This window comes from Maniola hyperantus, chromosome 25, assembly GCF_902806685.2.
Source record: "Maniola hyperantus chromosome 25, iAphHyp1.2, whole genome shotgun sequence".
NCBI classification, from domain to species: Eukaryota; Metazoa; Arthropoda; class Insecta; order Lepidoptera; family Nymphalidae; genus Maniola; species Maniola hyperantus.
Genome location: NC_048560.1, coordinates 4,446,754 through 4,463,634, shown reverse-complemented (window position 1 = coordinate 4,463,634; position 16,881 = coordinate 4,446,754). Strand labels below are relative to the sequence as shown.

The 16,881-nt window shown below is 39.1% G+C and overlaps 3 protein-coding genes across 4 annotated transcripts in view; 2 read left to right on the top strand and 1 right to left on the bottom strand.

The window, feature by feature from the left end:
• The window catches only part of LOC117993926 (cysteine-rich PDZ-binding protein), a 305,498-nt gene that overhangs the window by 69,521 nt on the left and 219,096 nt on the right, over nucleotides 1-16,881 (top strand). The gene's annotated exons all lie outside the window — the stretch shown is intronic.
• On the top strand, nucleotides 230-8,770 carry LOC117993980 (protein FAM98B). Its single transcript, XM_034981858.2, has 11 exons — nucleotides 230-247; nucleotides 637-715; nucleotides 1,694-1,926; nucleotides 2,691-2,830; nucleotides 4,018-4,153; nucleotides 4,305-4,459; nucleotides 5,012-5,212; nucleotides 5,908-5,991; nucleotides 6,754-6,932; nucleotides 7,829-8,121; nucleotides 8,519-8,770. Exons 2-11 carry the CDS (start codon nucleotides 678-680, stop codon nucleotides 8,686-8,688), a joined length of 1,629 nt encoding a protein of 542 aa, XP_034837749.2. The 5' UTR covers nucleotides 230-247; nucleotides 637-677; the 3' UTR covers nucleotides 8,689-8,770.
• On the bottom strand, nucleotides 10,764-16,648 carry LOC117993914 (BUD13 homolog). 2 transcript variants are annotated; one of them, XM_034981791.2, is made up of 6 exons: nucleotides 16,438-16,647; nucleotides 16,000-16,183; nucleotides 13,808-15,284; nucleotides 12,837-12,930; nucleotides 12,446-12,630; nucleotides 10,764-11,176 (listed from the first exon to the last, which is right to left on the bottom strand). In XM_034981791.2, the coding sequence occupies exons 1-6, from the start codon at nucleotides 16,536-16,538 to the stop codon at nucleotides 11,004-11,006; spliced, it is 2,214 nt and encodes a 737-aa protein (XP_034837682.1). In that variant the 5' UTR covers nucleotides 16,539-16,647; the 3' UTR covers nucleotides 10,764-11,003. The 2 variants fall into 2 exon arrangements, with proteins under 2 accessions (XP_034837682.1, XP_069363426.1); XM_069507325.1 differs by lacking the exon at nucleotides 12,446-12,630 and having other exon boundaries at nucleotides 11,012-11,176; nucleotides 16,438-16,648.

Sequence of the window (16,881 nt, the reverse complement as noted above, 5' to 3'; positions counted from 1 at the left end):
TCAAGCAGAGGTACTTGTGAAATGTTATTCCGTCTATTTTACGTTCGCTTTGGCTATTGTAGCCTAGTATACTGCAACCCACCATTGCACAATAACTTCAAAAACAAAAAACAACAAAACGAATCAATTATTTATTTACAGTACTTGAGTCAACATAACCTCAATTTACGTTGTTTGCCAAAATCTCACGTACAAATACATTTTGGCAAAAAAAATAAGTGGCCACGGTGATAAGGACAAAACATAGGTAATCATTTTGTCACGTTCTATTAAGAGCTTAAATGCATTTAGCTATCTCTAACAGACAACAGTAAGTGTCACAATAGGGCTACTTCTTATAGTCCTTGTTTTGAGATAGAGTCAGAGACTAACCTAATTTATGAGTTATTATTCTGTGGTTGCTGCTGTGTTTATTCCAGTCATCCATTTCATACAAAAATTTTGCTAATACGAAAGCTTGGTCTCCTGACATATAAAAGCTGACATCTTTTATTTCTGGTCGGTGGCTGACATTGGTTTCAGGTATACATATTAATCTATGCATTGGCCAAGCCAAGTTTGCCGACAATTCTCTGTTTTTGTGGTTTTAGAATTTTTGTAAAAAATTATGTTTATTATTGTTTTCTGATTTCTCAGTGTGCTAGTGATTACAAATGCTACAAAACTTTTAAAACATCATGGAAAACGATATATTGGACTCCCTTAATGATTTGGGGTAAGTTAGTTTCATACGTATTTAGGTTATTTCAATTTGAGATCATCGGTCGGCATAATCTTTCCAAACTTCAGTTTATTGTGTTCAATTTCTCTTAAAAATCTTTGCTATAAACAACTTTATAACTTGTAGGCGTTTTAGAGTAAGTTTTATTTTCTTACCATTACAAATGCTAGTGCTAGGTGTATTGTAGGTTATAATTTCTCTTATACAAAAAATATATTACCACCTACCGGTCTTATAAAATAAAGGCCTATAAATAAAGGCGCGACGCACGACGGCGAAACGCGACTCGTCGCGCGATTGTATGGCGTCGCGGTCACTCACCTCAAACGCTCTCTATCTTGAACTCGTGGAGTAGGTAGCCAGATACCGCAAGCTATCCCGAAATTTAAGCCAATTGAGCCAAGTACCTATTTCATTTTCCTTCGTCTGTCAGTACTGATTCCTTTTTCAAAATATGAAAAATCAATCCTCGCTCCTGTCGAAGTCTGCTCAATGACGCGTGGCGACTGGCGATTGAAACTTGTGATGGCGCGTTGTGATCGTCACTAATGCTTTAATGAATTGCGTGACGTCATCGTAAAGAGGAAAAATATGTAGGCACGGTTCATCATCATCATCATCATCAACAACCGATAGACGTTCCCTGCGACTCGCGACTCTTTTCGGTGCGAGGTCGCCATTCCGTCACCTTGAGACCCCAGTATCCCAAGTGGCTGGGTGGTAGTATTCACGGTTGGTTTCATAATATTATCTAAAAAACAAGCAGCACCTAGCTATTCCAAGTTTGTACTCTTCGTATTATTCATGGTCTCGTAGTTAAGGCTGAGATCTATAGAGCACACTTTGACTTTGTTCAGACTTAAGATTGAGTTAAAACGAGACAGACTAATAATTAATGTGAGAGATAGGTATAGCTCTCACCTTTACTCTCAGTTGATCAATTATTTAAACATAAATTATTATTTATTTCAGATATGAAGGCCCCCTCCAAGATGAAGTGGCCTTTTCCAAGGCTCTCGACGGAGGCCCCAAGTCCTTGGAGTATACCAAGCTTGTACACATCTTAGCTGAGGAATTGAAGAGCCTATGCAACGTAGAAGAGACAGTCAATATGATGAATGATCCAGATGAGTCTAGCTCATTCCTGCTAGAGTTGAGCTCTTTTTTGAAGGAACTAGGGTGTCCTTATAAGAAATTGGTGACAGGTATGAATGATATGTAACTTTCTTTATTCAATGTCAAGCCAGAAATTTATAGTAATATTATAAATGCGAAAGTGTGTCTGTCTGTCTGCTAGCTTTTCACAGCCCAACCTTTCAACCGATTTTGATGAAATTTGGTACAGGGATAGCTTGCATCCTGGGGAAGGACAAATCAAAGAGTTCCCAGAGGATTTTTGAAAACCTAAATCGTCGCTGGCATCATCTAGTTTAAACTAAAATAATATCATTATACTTATTAGCCCATAGGCTAGATTGTAGTAGGAAGATTAAGTTATAATGGTGCTCTATGGTAGTAATAAAAACACTTGTACAGTACAAATTCTTAGGATTCGAAGTTTTTCATACCATCATACAAGATTGTGCGTTTTATGGTCCAGGTCCAGGTCTTTGACTATACTCCCATACATAAAATCACGTCAATCTGTTACTCAGTTGTGCCGTGATTGAAGGAAAAATCAACAAACAAACACACTTTCACATTTATAATATGGGTAGCTATTTACTTGTCGGTCGTTTTGAAAATTTTATGGTTTGTTGTTATAATGGAAATAGAAATATTGCGAAAATTTCAACACTGTACCTATTAGTTATTACAGTTCATGAGATACAGCCCACTGACAGACAGACAGACGGGTAGCGAAAGTAATAGGGTCCCGTTGGCATCCTTTGGGTATGGATTATGGATTATGGAATCCTGAAAATGATGGACTTTCCATGAATTGGGATTTTTTGGGATTTTTTTACAGGTCACATGTCATCTCGTCTGCAAAGTAAAGAGGATAGAATCCTACTCTTAGACTACTTAGTATCAGAGCTGATGGCTGCCAGGATGGTCAGTGTGGACTGTCCTAAAGAAAAACCAGGATCTGGCATGGAAATTGTTATGGTAAGTAATATTAAAGTTCTTTAATAATTAGGGATCTGTACCTCAAAAGGAAAAAAGGTACCCCTTATAGGATCACCTTGTTGTCTGTCTGTCTATTGTGTCTCTCAAGAAAACCTATAGGGTAGGCAGTGGCGTGCACAGGGTTTGAAGCTAGGGTAGGCATTAGTTAGGTAGGAACCTGTTTACTGGCAGCTCATAATGAAAAATATGCATTGAGCTTACAACTGGGGTAAGCAGTGCATTTATGCCTCTATGACCTGCACGCTACTGAGGGTAGGTACTTCCCGTTGACCTAGAATCATGAAATTGGCATGTTAAAAGTAGGTCTTGTAGCACAAGTAAAAGAAAAAATCCGAAAACTGTTAATTTGTGGTTCGGGTTACGTCAAAAATAATTTACTAAATCACATGTAGATGGTGCAGTCCGTCATTAAGTTGCAGTGTTTTACATTAAAATGTTTACCTATATTGTACAATGGTACGGAACCATTCGAGTGCCAGTTAGACTCGCGCTTGACTGGTTTTTAAATACATATCAAAAATTGCAGAAATTGCGTGCGAGTATTTCGTTGTTTTATAAAAGCTGGAAGTTTATCTGCGTACTGTCCCCAACATTGGGAGTAACGATCAGCGACTATGAAGTTAGGACCATGATGGCTTTGGGAGATGACAAGTAATAAAGGGGTAAAAAATCTTACATCAAAGTATGAAGTCAATTTTTAAATATTTTCTTCGTAATAGTATTAGAAATCATGTCATGCATTGCCAGACACTTAGGGTGGTGGCAACCCCCTGCCAGACACACTTAAAGTTTAATAAGTTGTTAACGATGTTACCTGTTATCTCCCAAAGCCACCATGATCTAAACTTCATAGTCTGTGATCATTCCTCCCTGTGTTGGGGACAATACTCTTGAATGGGAAGCTGGAAGAAATCTCTATTTAGAGCTTTAGAGATAAGAATTTCCAATGTAACTTAATTTATTACTTCTATGTACATGAAAAATAAAAATAAAATAAAATAAATAAATAAATACCCTGTCCACTTTTACTCTTTATTCTGAATGTTTTTGGTACAAATTAAATTAACTTAAATATGTAGAGAAACTTGCAGCTTTTATAAAATGAAGGTCTGGCACGTGCTGACTCCCTCTCCAATACATGTCTGTAAATAATGTTTTTATTTCAGCATGAATCACCAACCGCACGAGATCTGAAAGACATCCTCATAACCCTCAAGTTCAACAAGCCACCACCAAACATTACCCCTGAGGTACTATTCTCCAAATTGACAGCCAAACTGAAGGACACAATAACTAAAGAAGGTAATATTTTGTACATAGTGTGACATAACGTCACATAGGTAGTTTGCGACAGAGATAACGCTCTACGACGCCGAAATTAGCCTAATGTCTCTTTCTAAAAGTCGATGTTCATCACTTTCGGTTGTGTACTGTAATAATTTCTTGATTTCAGGTGAACAGCTGGTAGGTAAGCCACTATACAACAAGGCTTTATCGGAGAAGGATTGGAAGAATCTAGAAACTGCCTTCACTGAAATGTTCGAGGAATACAGACTGAGAAGAGAAACACTTATCACTAGGTTGGAATGTACGATACAGAGTTTTGAGGTGAGTCATCATTATCATCAACGTTAACCGATAGATGTCCATCGCTGGACATACAGTACGCGGCAGAAAGTAATGTTCATCGACCTTTAGGAGATAGCAGATTTGTAGAGCATTGTCTCTGTCGTTAAAGCGCAATACACATTGAGCCCGCCGGGCCGCCGACATAATATGTCGGCAACTTTTTGTCGGCGGTCTAGTTGGCGGCTTCACTTATTGCAAGTCGGAAAATTTGGTCGGCGGCTTGAGATGCGAAATTTATTTGGCAGTCAGTGATTGCCGCAATGCGGGCGCATATTGCCGACATGATTCTTTTCATACAGGCCGCCGGGTTGTGTCGCCGGGCTTTGTCGGCGGCCCGACGGGCTCAATGTGTATTGCGCTTAAGACCGACAAAACGTCATATAGGTATAGGTAGGTAGGTATGAGTGACAGAGAAAACGCTCTACAAAGCCGAAATGTTATATCAGTCAGTCACTGACTGACTGACACTGAGGTGACTGACACCTTTTCCTTTTATACATTTAGATAAAAGTATGATTTCACCTTTTCCAGTGGTCCGACCGTCTCAAACTAAAGAAAGATCACATTCAATCAGCGTATAGACCGAAACGCGAGAACTTAAAGGTCAAGCCCGATGTGAAGTTCTCAGACTTCCTCGCAGCCAGGACTTCCCTGCTGCAGGTGGAGAAGACGTCTAGTGCCAGCGTGAGGAAGAATACACAGAGTGAAGTCAACAAAGTGCTCATTGGCAGAGTAAGTGGAAGAACATGATTGACCCATCGCCGGCTCACTACAGAGCACGGGTCTCCTCTCAGAGTGAGAAGAGGAAGAGTTTTGGCCATAGTCTAAAAAAGTCATGATTTTTTATTTATTTACTAGATGACGCCCGCGTGGATTTAGGTTTTTAAAAATCCCATGGGAACTTGATTTCCCAGGACAAATTAATTAATTTAAAAATAAATAAAAATCATGATTTTTTAAAATTATTATGCTCTTTAATAATGAATTCTAGCCCCATAAACTACCGCTATACAAAAAAATCACGTCATTTTATTACTATAGTCTAAGACCCTATTGGACCCTATTGGTGGACTTAAAAGTCACGTAATCAAAACAATGTGTGGAATCAGGGTACCGAACCGGCGGTCTGTGCCATCAGTAATCGTAAAATTCACACTAATATTATAAATGCGAAAGTGTGTCTGTCTGTCTGTCTGCAAGCTTTTCACGGCCCAACAGTTTAACCAATTTCGATGAAATTTGGTACAGAGTTAGCTTACATCCCGGGAAAGGACATAGGCCCGGAAAATCAAAGAGTTCCTATGGGATTTTTGAAAAACCTAATTCCACGCGGACGAAGTCGCGAGCATCAGCTAGTTTTACATATTCTGAATAAATAATTTGAGTTTGAGTTTGAATTAGATTTTTATGTAATGAATTTGTTTTAGGTGCCGGACCGAGGCGGTAGACCAAATGAGCAGCAGCCACCGCCACCGGAGATGCCTTCGTGGCAACAAAGATCTGCACCGCAGGTAAACTAAACATTAATACACTCATCATCATGATCAACCCATCGCCGGCTCACTACAGAGCACAGGTCTCCTCTCAGAGTGAGAAGAGTTTGGCCATGTGCGGATTGGTAGACTTCACACACCTTTGAGAACATTATGGAGAACTCTCAGGCATGCAGGTTTCCTCACGATGTTTTCCTTCACCGTTAAACCAAGTGATATTTAATTACTTAAAACGCACATAACTCGGAAAAGTCAGAGGTGCGTGCCCGGGATCGAACCCCAGACCTCCGATTAGAAGGTGGACGTGCTAACCACTAGGCTATCACAGCTTATATTCATTACAATACTACCACTTTTATATTTAAAACTAGTAGACGCCCGCGACTTCGTCCGCGTCCAGTTTGATTATCCCTTGGGAACTCTTTGATTTTTCAAGATAAAAAGTAGCCTATGTCCTTCCCCAGTATATCTGTACCAAATTTCTTCAAAATTGGTTGAACGGATGAGCCGTAAAAGTATAGCAGACAGACAGACAGAGAGATACACTTTCGCATTTATAATATTAGTATGGAAGTATAGCCTCAATAGCTGAACGGTTAAGGAGCGGACTGAATTCCGAAAGGTCGGAGGTTCAAACCCCACCCTTGCACTATTGTCGTACCTACTCTTAGCACAAGCTTTACACTTAGTTGGAGGGGAAAGGGGAATATATGGTCGTAATATGGCTAATATTCCTTTTTTTTTTAATATTCCCCTATTTACTTTGTCTTTTTCTCTCAGGGCGGAGGCGGTCGTGGTGGCGGTGGCGGTGGTCGCGGCGGTGGCGGTGAATTCCGCGGCGGTCGTGGCGGAGGCGGCGGTGATTTTCGTGGCGGTCGTGGCGGCGGTGGTGGCGGCGGCGGTAGCGGTGGTAGGGGTGGCAGGGTACAAGGCGGTTACAACCAGAGTAATGATCAGAGGTAATAACTAATAACATTCATCCGTTTAGAATGAGAATCATCTCAACGTATCGCCGGCCCACTACTAAGCATAAGTCTCTCAAGGGTCATGGTGATCGTGAGAACAATGAGAAGGGTTTAGGCCATAGTCCATCATGTTAACCAAGAGGGGATCAACAGAATTCACGCACCTTTGAGAACATTATGGTGAATTCTCAGGCATGAAGGTCACTAGATGTTTTTTTTCACCATTAAGGGCCCGGGATCGAACCCCGTTGACTTTTTTGATTAATTAAAAAAAATGATGCACACTATTCATCCGCATGGATTTAGGTTTTTAAAAATTCTACAAAAATAGCATATGTCCCTCTCCAGGGATGCAAGCTATCTCCAATAATAATTATCATTTTAAGCTATCTCCAATAATTACCATTTTAAGCTATCTCCAATAATTATCATATTAAGCAATCTCCAATGATTATCATTTTAAGCTATCTCCAATAATTATCATATTAAGCTATCTCCAATATTTATCATTTTAAGCTATCTCCAATCATTATCATTTTAAGCTATCTCCAATAATTATCATTTTAAGCTATCTCCAATAATTATCATATTAAGCTATCTCCAATGATTATCATTTTAAGCTATCTCCAATGATTATCATTTTAAGCTATCTCCAATAATTATCATATTAAGCTATCTCCAATGATTATCATTTTAAGCTATCTCCAATAATTATCATATTAAGCTATCTTCAATATTTATCATTTCAATAACTATCATTTTAAGCTATCTCCAATAATTACCATAAGTACCAATTTTTCTCAAAATCTGTTAAATATGGTTTTAGTTTATGATATTTATATGGATGTAAAAAGTAATTTAAATAATTTTATTCATGATTTTGTTTATAGACCACAAACAAGCCCCGTCGGTTACCAAAACCCGCGTAACTACCAAACCTACGAAGTGCCACCGGGCGGTTACCAGCAACCGCAACCACAACCTGGTTACCAATCGCAGAAGAGCTTCGACGGCGCTTACAACGGCAGCCGCAGCTACAGCAACCAGGGCGGTTATAGTAGCAACCAAGGCGGTTATAATAGTAACCACAACAACCAGGGTGGTTACAGCGGCAGCCAGGGTTATAGTAGCAACCAAGGTGGTTACGACAGTTCTAGCAGTTATAACCAAGGCTACAATCAAGGTAAGATCTAAATCCCTAAAGAATATCTTTAATTTTTATAATACTAGCTGATGCCCGCGACTTCGTCCGCGTAGAATTAGGTCTTTTAAAATCCCGTGAGAACCTTTTGATTTTCCGGGGTAAAAAGTAGCCTATGTCATTCTCCAGGTCTTTATTTAGGTTCTCTACCCATGCAAAAAATCACGTCAATCCGTTGCGACGTGATTGAAGGACAAACCAACAAACTAACACTTTCGCATTTATAATAAGGGTACGTCGTATCGTCAACTAGTTTAATTTACCACTGGTTCGGAATGCCGTTCCTACCGAGAAGAACCAGCAAGAAACTCGGCGGTTGCTTGCGGCGGCTATCGTTTGATGACGACGATGTAAAGACAAGCAACATTTTTATTTTCAGGAGGGGGAGGCGGTTATAAGGGTCAGGGTGGTGGTTACGGGCAGGGGGGAGGCTACCAGTCGCGAGGGGGAGGAGGGTACCAGAACGAGCACGATGACCGCGATAGACGTCGCGGCGGTGGTGGTGGCGGCGGCGGCGGCGGCCGTGGTTACAGCCGCAGCAGGCGTTGACATGAAGCATACATCACTACACGATTGACTATCACGCTGACTGTAACCTTATAGCGAATAAATATACCTTACCTTTTATTTATGTTGCGTTTTAATTTTGCTTTTTTAAAAAATTTAAAATATAATTTAAGGCGCGACTTATGAGTAAATCCAGATATTTTTCGGTATTTAACGTAGCCGCCAAACAGAACAGCTGTTTTAATCCCCGGCGGTGGTTATAGCTGCAAAAGGGATTGACATAAAGACTACATCACTACACAGTTGACTACCACGCTAGTTGTAACCTTATAGCGAAAAAATATACCTTACCTTTTATTTATGTTGAGTTTTAATTTTGCTTTTTAATTTTTTTTTAAATATAAATTAAGGCGCGATTTATGAGTAAATCCAGACGTTTTTCGGTATTTAACATAGCCGCCAAACAGAACAGCTGGTTTAATCCCATAGCTGCAACAGGCGTTGACTTAGCATACATCACTACACAGTTGACTACCACGCTAATTATTGTAAGTAAATTGTAACCTTATATAGCGAATAAATATACCTTACCTTTTATTTATGTTGCGTTTTGATTTCGCTTTTTTAACTTATAAGATAAAATTGACCGAAATCAACTTAATACAAAATTAAAATGAAATAGATACCTATGTATTTATTAACTTATTTTCACTAGATGTTGCCCGCGACTTTGTCCGTGTGGATTTAGGTTTTTAAAAATCCCGTGGGAACTCTTTGATTTTCCGGGATGCAAGCTATCTCTGTACCATATTTCGTTAAAATCGGTTGAACGGAGGGGTCGTGAAAAGCTAGCAGACAGACACACTTTCGCATTTGTAATATTAGTATGAATTATTATGTAGGGATAAGCTAGATCAGAATTATTTGTATCGTAAATTAAATAGTCTAAAATAGTTATTAAGTAATTTACTAGTGTTGTCTAGCCAATTTATAACATGTCATTTTCTATTATTAATAATTACTAAATAATAATATAATAGTAAGTACATGAATAATAAATAATTAAAGAAAATCAAATTCTTTTTTTTGTATACTTACCTAACACTTGACCTCCAGGCTCTCTAAGATAAAATCTACAGAGCAAACTTTGATTTTGCTGAAACTTAGGCTGAGATCTATAGAGCGCATTTGACTTTGCTCAGACTTAAGATTGAGTTAAAACGAGACTGATTTATGTGAGAGATATAGCTCTGTCTCCTTTTAACTCTGTCTTAAGTCTAAGCTAAGTCAGAGTGCGCTCTATAGATCTCAACCTTAGATACTGTTAAAACGAGACAGCGCTAAATCACTTATACCTATCTGTCTCGTTTTAACTTAAACTAAAGCCTGAGCAAAGTCAATGTAAATTTTATAGAGCGCAGACTTAAGTTTCCATAAAAACGAGACAGATGAATGCCAGCCATATAACACTCTCGTTTTAACAGTGTCTTGTCTGAGCAAAGTGCGCTCCATCGTGGGTCGTGGCAACCTCCTCCCAGACGCGCTTAGAGTTTAAAGTTTAAGGGTGTCTGGCAGGGGATATGCTTGAAGTGCTTTTTAATAATATTTCGTAGAAAATATAAAAAAAAAATAGACTAAGTATACTTTACACCTTTATTACTTGCTATCTCCCAAAGTCACCATGAGCCAAACTTCATAGTCGCTGATCGTTCCTCCCTCTGTTGGGGACAATACGCAGAGAAACTTTAAGCTTTTATAAAATAACTAAGGTCTGGCAAGCGCTGGCTTTTAGTCCATAACCGTGCCGTTGTTTTTTCAGTACAATCCGTCCAGTAGTTAATCTCTATGTTAATTTCTAATTGTATGATAGAGCGAGATAAACGATATGTCAGTAGAATGATTCTATTATCTATGATTTTCATAGACTTAATGATTTTAATCTGTGGAGCGGACGAAGACGACGAAGATCATGATCAACTGTGAAGTGTCATAGATAAAGAAAACCACTAGATATATTTTGTACATAAACATTTATTATATTTACAAATCTTGATTTTATTAATAATCTGGCTAACGAAAGAAGTGACCGGAAAAGTACGGCAAATTAAAAAATATCAGTATGGCAGCCCCTACGAAGTAGTACTTAGAAATTCTTTGGGCAGCCCCAAAATTAGTATGACAGACCTGGAATAACCTAATTTGATACTTTAGGATTATCTTTATTTCTATTCTATCAAATTAGGTTATTCCAGGTCTGCCATACTCATTTCAAAGCTGCCATACTGATATTTTTTTAAATTTGCCGCGCTTTTCCAGTCTCTTCTTTCGTTAGCCAGACTCTATACAATAACATTATATTACAAGTCCTCGGTACTCCACTTGTAGACTTCCTCCTCTTGTGCTTTCTTCTTGCTCTGTTGCGCGAAGTACTTGTTCTCGTAGCCGTTGGAACGATCTACACCGTCCCAGCGGTAGCCAGGCCGGATGTTGAAGCGATTCGGCGGGAAATTACCCTTGTAGATCGGTTTTTCTAAAAAAAAAATAGTTGCATGTATCCAGAGCCTCAATAGAGTGAATAGGCACCTTCCGGGTAGGCGCGCTCCAACTTAGGGATGATTTATGCCAACACGTGGCGGGCGCGGATCGTGCCACCTACGAGGCGCACGAGGCACGGATTCAAAACATCACGAATATTTTATACTAGAGGATGCCCGCGACTTCGTCCGCGTGGATTTAGGGATTTAAAATCCTGTGGGAACTCTTTGATTTCCGGGATAAAAAGTAGCATATGTCCTTCCCCGGGATGCAAGCTATCGCTGTACCAAATTTCGTCAAAATTGGTTGAAAGGACGGGCCGTGAAAGTTTAGCAGACAGACAGACGGACGGACGGACAGACAGACAGACACACTTTCGCATTTATAATATTAGTATTTTATATGAAGCAGTTTTCACCGTGCCTTGTCCGTGCACAGACGCCACACGGTGAAGTAAGAAAAACAGACTAACCAGGCCCCAACTCTCCTCTCTCCCTCTTCCTCTCTCGCATGTACTGCAGCATCGGATCTCCCTGTCTCTCCACGTCTTTCAGCTTACTCTGCAGATCGCTGTCGTCTTTGTACCGAGCGAACGTCATGTAGGAAGTCACAGAATAAAAACAGACTAACCAGGCCCCAATTCTCCTCTCTCCCTCTTCTTTTCTCGCATGTACTGCAGCATCGGATCTCCCTGTCTCTCCACGTCTTTCAGCTTACTCTGCAGATCGCTGTCGTCTTTGTACCGAGCGAGCGTCATGTAGGAAGTCAAAGAATAAAAACAGACTAACCAGGCCCCAATTCTCCTCTCTCCCTCTTCTTTTCTCGCATGTACTGCAGCATCGGATCTCCCTGTCTCTCCACGTCTTTCAGCTTACTCTGCAGATCGCTGTCGTCTTTGTACCGAGCGAGCGTCATGTAGGAAGTCAAAGAATAAGAAACAGACTAACCAGGCCCCAATTCTCCTCTCTCCCTCTTCTTCTCTCGCATGTACTGCAGCATCGGATCTCCCTGTCTCTCCACGTCTTTCAGCTTACTCTGCAGATCGCTGTCGTCTTTGTACCGAGCGAGCGTCATGTAGGAAGTCAAAGAATAAGAAACAGACTAACCAGGCCCCAATTCTCCTCTCTCCCTCTTCTTCTCTCGCATGTACTGCAGCATCGGATCTCCCTGTCTCTCCACGTCTTTCAGCTTACTCTGCAGATCGCTGTCGTCTTTGTACCGAGCGAGCGTCATGTAGGAAGTCAAAGAATAAAAACAGACTAACCAGGCCCCAACTCTCCTCTCTCCCTCTTCTTCTCTCGCATGTACTGCAGCATCGGATCTCCCTGTCTCTCTACGTCTTTCAGCTTAGTCTCTAGATCGCGGTCGTCTTTGTACCGTGCGAGAGGTTTCGACGCTTCGTGTATGAAGTCTTGGACAGCCGCTTGTTGGGATTCTATTTGTTTTAATCTGGAAGATCAAATCATATAATCTGAACATATAAAAGGAAAAGGTGACTGACTGACTAACTGACCGATCTATCAACGCACAGCTTGATTTCCTTGACCATTAAAGCAAGTGATACATAATTTCTTAAAATGCACATAAGCTCTGCATCCAAACAACCAATAATCCCTGTTTTCTTTATATGCTGTAAAGGATAAATGAATCCTTACCCTCTACTCCACTGCTTATATTTTTCGTCCAACACTTTCTGCCTCTCTGCCTTTTCTCTTTGTTTCTGTCTGTCCTCTGATGTTTCTCTTTTACCTAAAAATTAAATAAAATGGAATTGAAAGGAGATGGTTCAAAAAACTAGAATCGATTAGGACAAACTGGGTACCAACAGTTTAGGATTTTCAAAAATCAAAGAGTTCCTCTAATACTACACACAAACAACATAGGCTAATTTTTATGCCAGAAAATCAGAGTGCTCACAGGATTTTTAATAAACTTAAATCCACACTGACTAAGGGATGATTTATGCCAGCACGTGGCGGGCGCGGGCCGTGCCACGTACGACGCGCGGACGAGGCACGGATTCAAAGCATCATGAACATGCACGTTGGTCCTAAACTTCTTCACCCCCTCTATGATGTCCTTCCTCCAAAATTTCCCCGTCCAGTAAATGTTGAGTGTTTGTTAATGTCTGTTTTTAGTCCTTACTGTAAATTCTTATGTAAATATGTCAAATATAATAATATTAAGCTGTAAATATTTATGTAATATAGTGTGTATTTTGTGTACCTAATAATTGTGTTGTTCCAGGCCTGAAACTAACCCTATACAATAATATATTATTCTTTGAAAAAACCTGCTACTTATAAATTATCCAAATTAATAGATAGTCTTCTTCCCAGCTATCACCAACCATTCGTATCGTGTCTCTTCAATTCCACACGACATTGGCGAAGTAAATTGCGCCCGATTGGTGCAGCCGCGCGCCATTAATTATAAAAATAAAAAAAAAAAGCATAAACTGCTTCATATAAAATGTGACTGGCTGCGTGCACATGCTGGCATAAATCATCCCTTAGTCAGTGTGGATTTAAGTTTATTAAAAATCCTGTGAGCACTCTGATTTTCTGGCATAAAAATTAGCATATGTTGTATATGTGTAGTATTAGACGAATTCTTTGACTCTTACCTTTTCTAGACACAATCTTGGCATTCCTTCCAGACATTTCATCTGTCATGTTTTTAAATGCCTCGTCTTCTCTTCGTCTAAAAGATTCATTTTCGTGTTTCAATTGTCTAGCATCTTGCAATCCTGCTTGCTTGCCTTCTAATGTTTTCTCCATTTTCTTGTTACTCGGTGGAGGTTCATCCCTTCTTTCTTGATAATTCCTGCTTCTTTCTTTTCTTGGTGGAGACAGATCCGAATCACTGTTTTGCCTTTGGTTTTTATTTGCAGTTCTTTTATCGTTAGTCTTACTTCTTCCTTTTCTAGGAGGTGACAAATCAGAATCACTATCTTTTCTTTTACTTTTGCTGTCTTTTTTATTTCTTTCTTTCCTTGGAGGTGAGTTATCTGAATCACTGTCTTGTCTATTACTTCTACTTATAATTCTTTTATTGTAAATTTTACTTCTTTCTTGCCTTGCTGGTGATAAATCTGAATCACTGTCTCTTTTACTTCTTTTTGTATCATTTCTTTTGCTATCACTCCTGTTTCTTTCTTGCCTTGGCGATGCATCGGAATCACTTTCATGCATTCTTTTGCTACTTTCGTGCGTTCTTTTTGTCTGTTCTGTATATTTTTGTGGCTTATTCCTTTTAGGTGATGAAATGTCTCTATATTTGTCATTGTTTCGTTTATCTGGTGATTGCTTTCTTTTTCTTTGTGGTGATTCATCATAATCGGGTGATCTGTTTCTTTTTGGTGAATCACGTCTCAATTTCCTAGGTGGTGACATGTCAGAATCATTATTATATTTTTTAGAATGATCACTTTCATGTTTGCGTCTATCAGGTGAATTTTTACGTTTTTCTAATCTGTTTTGGGGACTTTCTGACCTACGACTTGATTCATCGTTAAAATCACCCCAACGTGAAGGTTTCCTAACTCTATTCTTATTTTGGTTATCATCTTTTCTTCTTGGTGGGCTTGCATTCCTATTATTTTGATTTTTTGACCTTTTACTGTCTGTTTCATGAGTTTTTGGCTTTTTATCATTTGATGTGTGGCTTTTCGAATGTTTTCTTACAGGGGACTGATCTGAGTCATATCTGGTTTTTGATTTTGAGTTTTCTGTATCATTTTTACGTCTTGGAGGACTAGTATCACTATCACTATTGTTTGGATTATTTTTTCGATCGTTTTTTGCGTTTTTTCTAGGCGGTGACACATCTGAGTCATCATTTTTCGAATCTTTACCTATATTACTTGTTTTATCTCTTCTGGGAGGGCTAAAATCACTGTCACTGTTATGTTTTTGATTATTTTTAGTGCTAGAGCTGTTTTTATTATCATTTCTTCCTGGTGGTGATGCATCAGAGTCATTCTTCTGTTCGTCTTCAGAATCGCTGTACATTTTACCGAATACAATTTCGTTTTCTTTTTCAACTTCTTTCTTGTTGCGTTTTACCTCCTCTACTTTTAGTTTGCTGTTGAACCCATCATCCTATAACAAAAACATTTTTTATTTTTGACTAGCTCATGCCCGCGACTTTGTTCGCGTGGAATTAGGTTTTTAAAATCCCGTGGGAACTCTTTGTATTTCCAGGATACAAAGTAGCCTATGTCACTCTCCAGGTCTTTATCTATATACATGCAAAAAATCACATCAATCCGTTGCACCGTTGCGACGTGATTGACAAACCAACACACTTTCGCATTTATAATAAGACTGCAATTTCACCTGGTGGTAAGTGATGATGCAGTCTAAGATGGTAGCGGGTTAACCTGTAAAGGGTATGGCAGTTTTTATTAACCCCATACCCTTTGGTTTCGACATGGCATCATGCCAGAACACTAAATCGCTTGGCGGCATGGCGTTGCCTGTAGGGTGGTAACTAGCCACGGCCAAAGCCTCCCACCAGACAAAAACAACAAAAATATAGCTATAGGATTGCATCCACAATGCCTCTCTGTCTCAAAGGTCTGTCTGTCTTTTACTATTTCACAACCCACCCGTTACACCAATTTTTGTGAAATTTGGTACAGAGATAACTTACATATTAGAGGACATATTTTATTCTGGAAAATTGGAGTTCTTACTCGATTTTCAAAAATTAGAGTAGAAACGGAAACAGAGCAACAAATTGACATACATAATTAGAAATTCGAGTATAGATATACAGATAAGTGCAACCTTAATAAAGAAACTTTGTTCTTACCTGGTTGATAACCCTCCACTTAGAAGAGGTTTGAAAGGCATCCATCTTCCTCAGCTCCTCAGGCCTCTCATCAATAATGCCAGCAATTTGAGGAGCATCCTCACCCTCATTCAATATATCCAGCTCATCACCATCCAGTGGACGCAGTTTGGATAGATCCAAGTCATCATCTATTATTTTGAACCTGAAAGTAGATGAATATAATGATAATGAGTAAAGACTTAAGAAGAAAAGCTAACGGACAGACGCATTTTCGTATTAGTATGGATTATTAGGGATTCAGAAAATTTTATGATATACGCAATTACACAACTAGATGTTATAATATTTATGTTAAAAAACATACAGAGTTTATATTTATACGTAAACTATCATTAATAAGGTGCTAAAAATTACCGTAAAGTGTATATATTGGTATAATACTTGAAAATTGTTTACCCCTTTCCTTTAACGTTTTTTTTCTTTTTCTTCTTCTTGTCGACCGATGGACCACCCAAGTACTTTTGTAAATACGATTTTTGATCTATTGCCGTAGTCATTTTTCACGTTTTTACTGGATTTTTAAGTTAAATTATAAATTAAAAACACAGGAAAATAGTAGTGGTAGTCACGTCAACTTGGTTTCACCACAGATAAACAATCCATATATTTTTTGACATTGATTTCAACCAAAGACCAACCAACCAACCAAACCAACCAAAGATATAGTTATTTTTTAGGGCTCTACTGGCTTGGATTCTAAGCTTTTATTTGGGTCCAAAGTGTACAAGCTATGGTGCTTGTTGAGAACGTAAGTACGAAGTAAGTACTGCCTGCCTACCTTAGTTAGGTGCCTAACTACTACCTTCACAGTAAATAAAATAGAAGCTTATACTTAGTGCC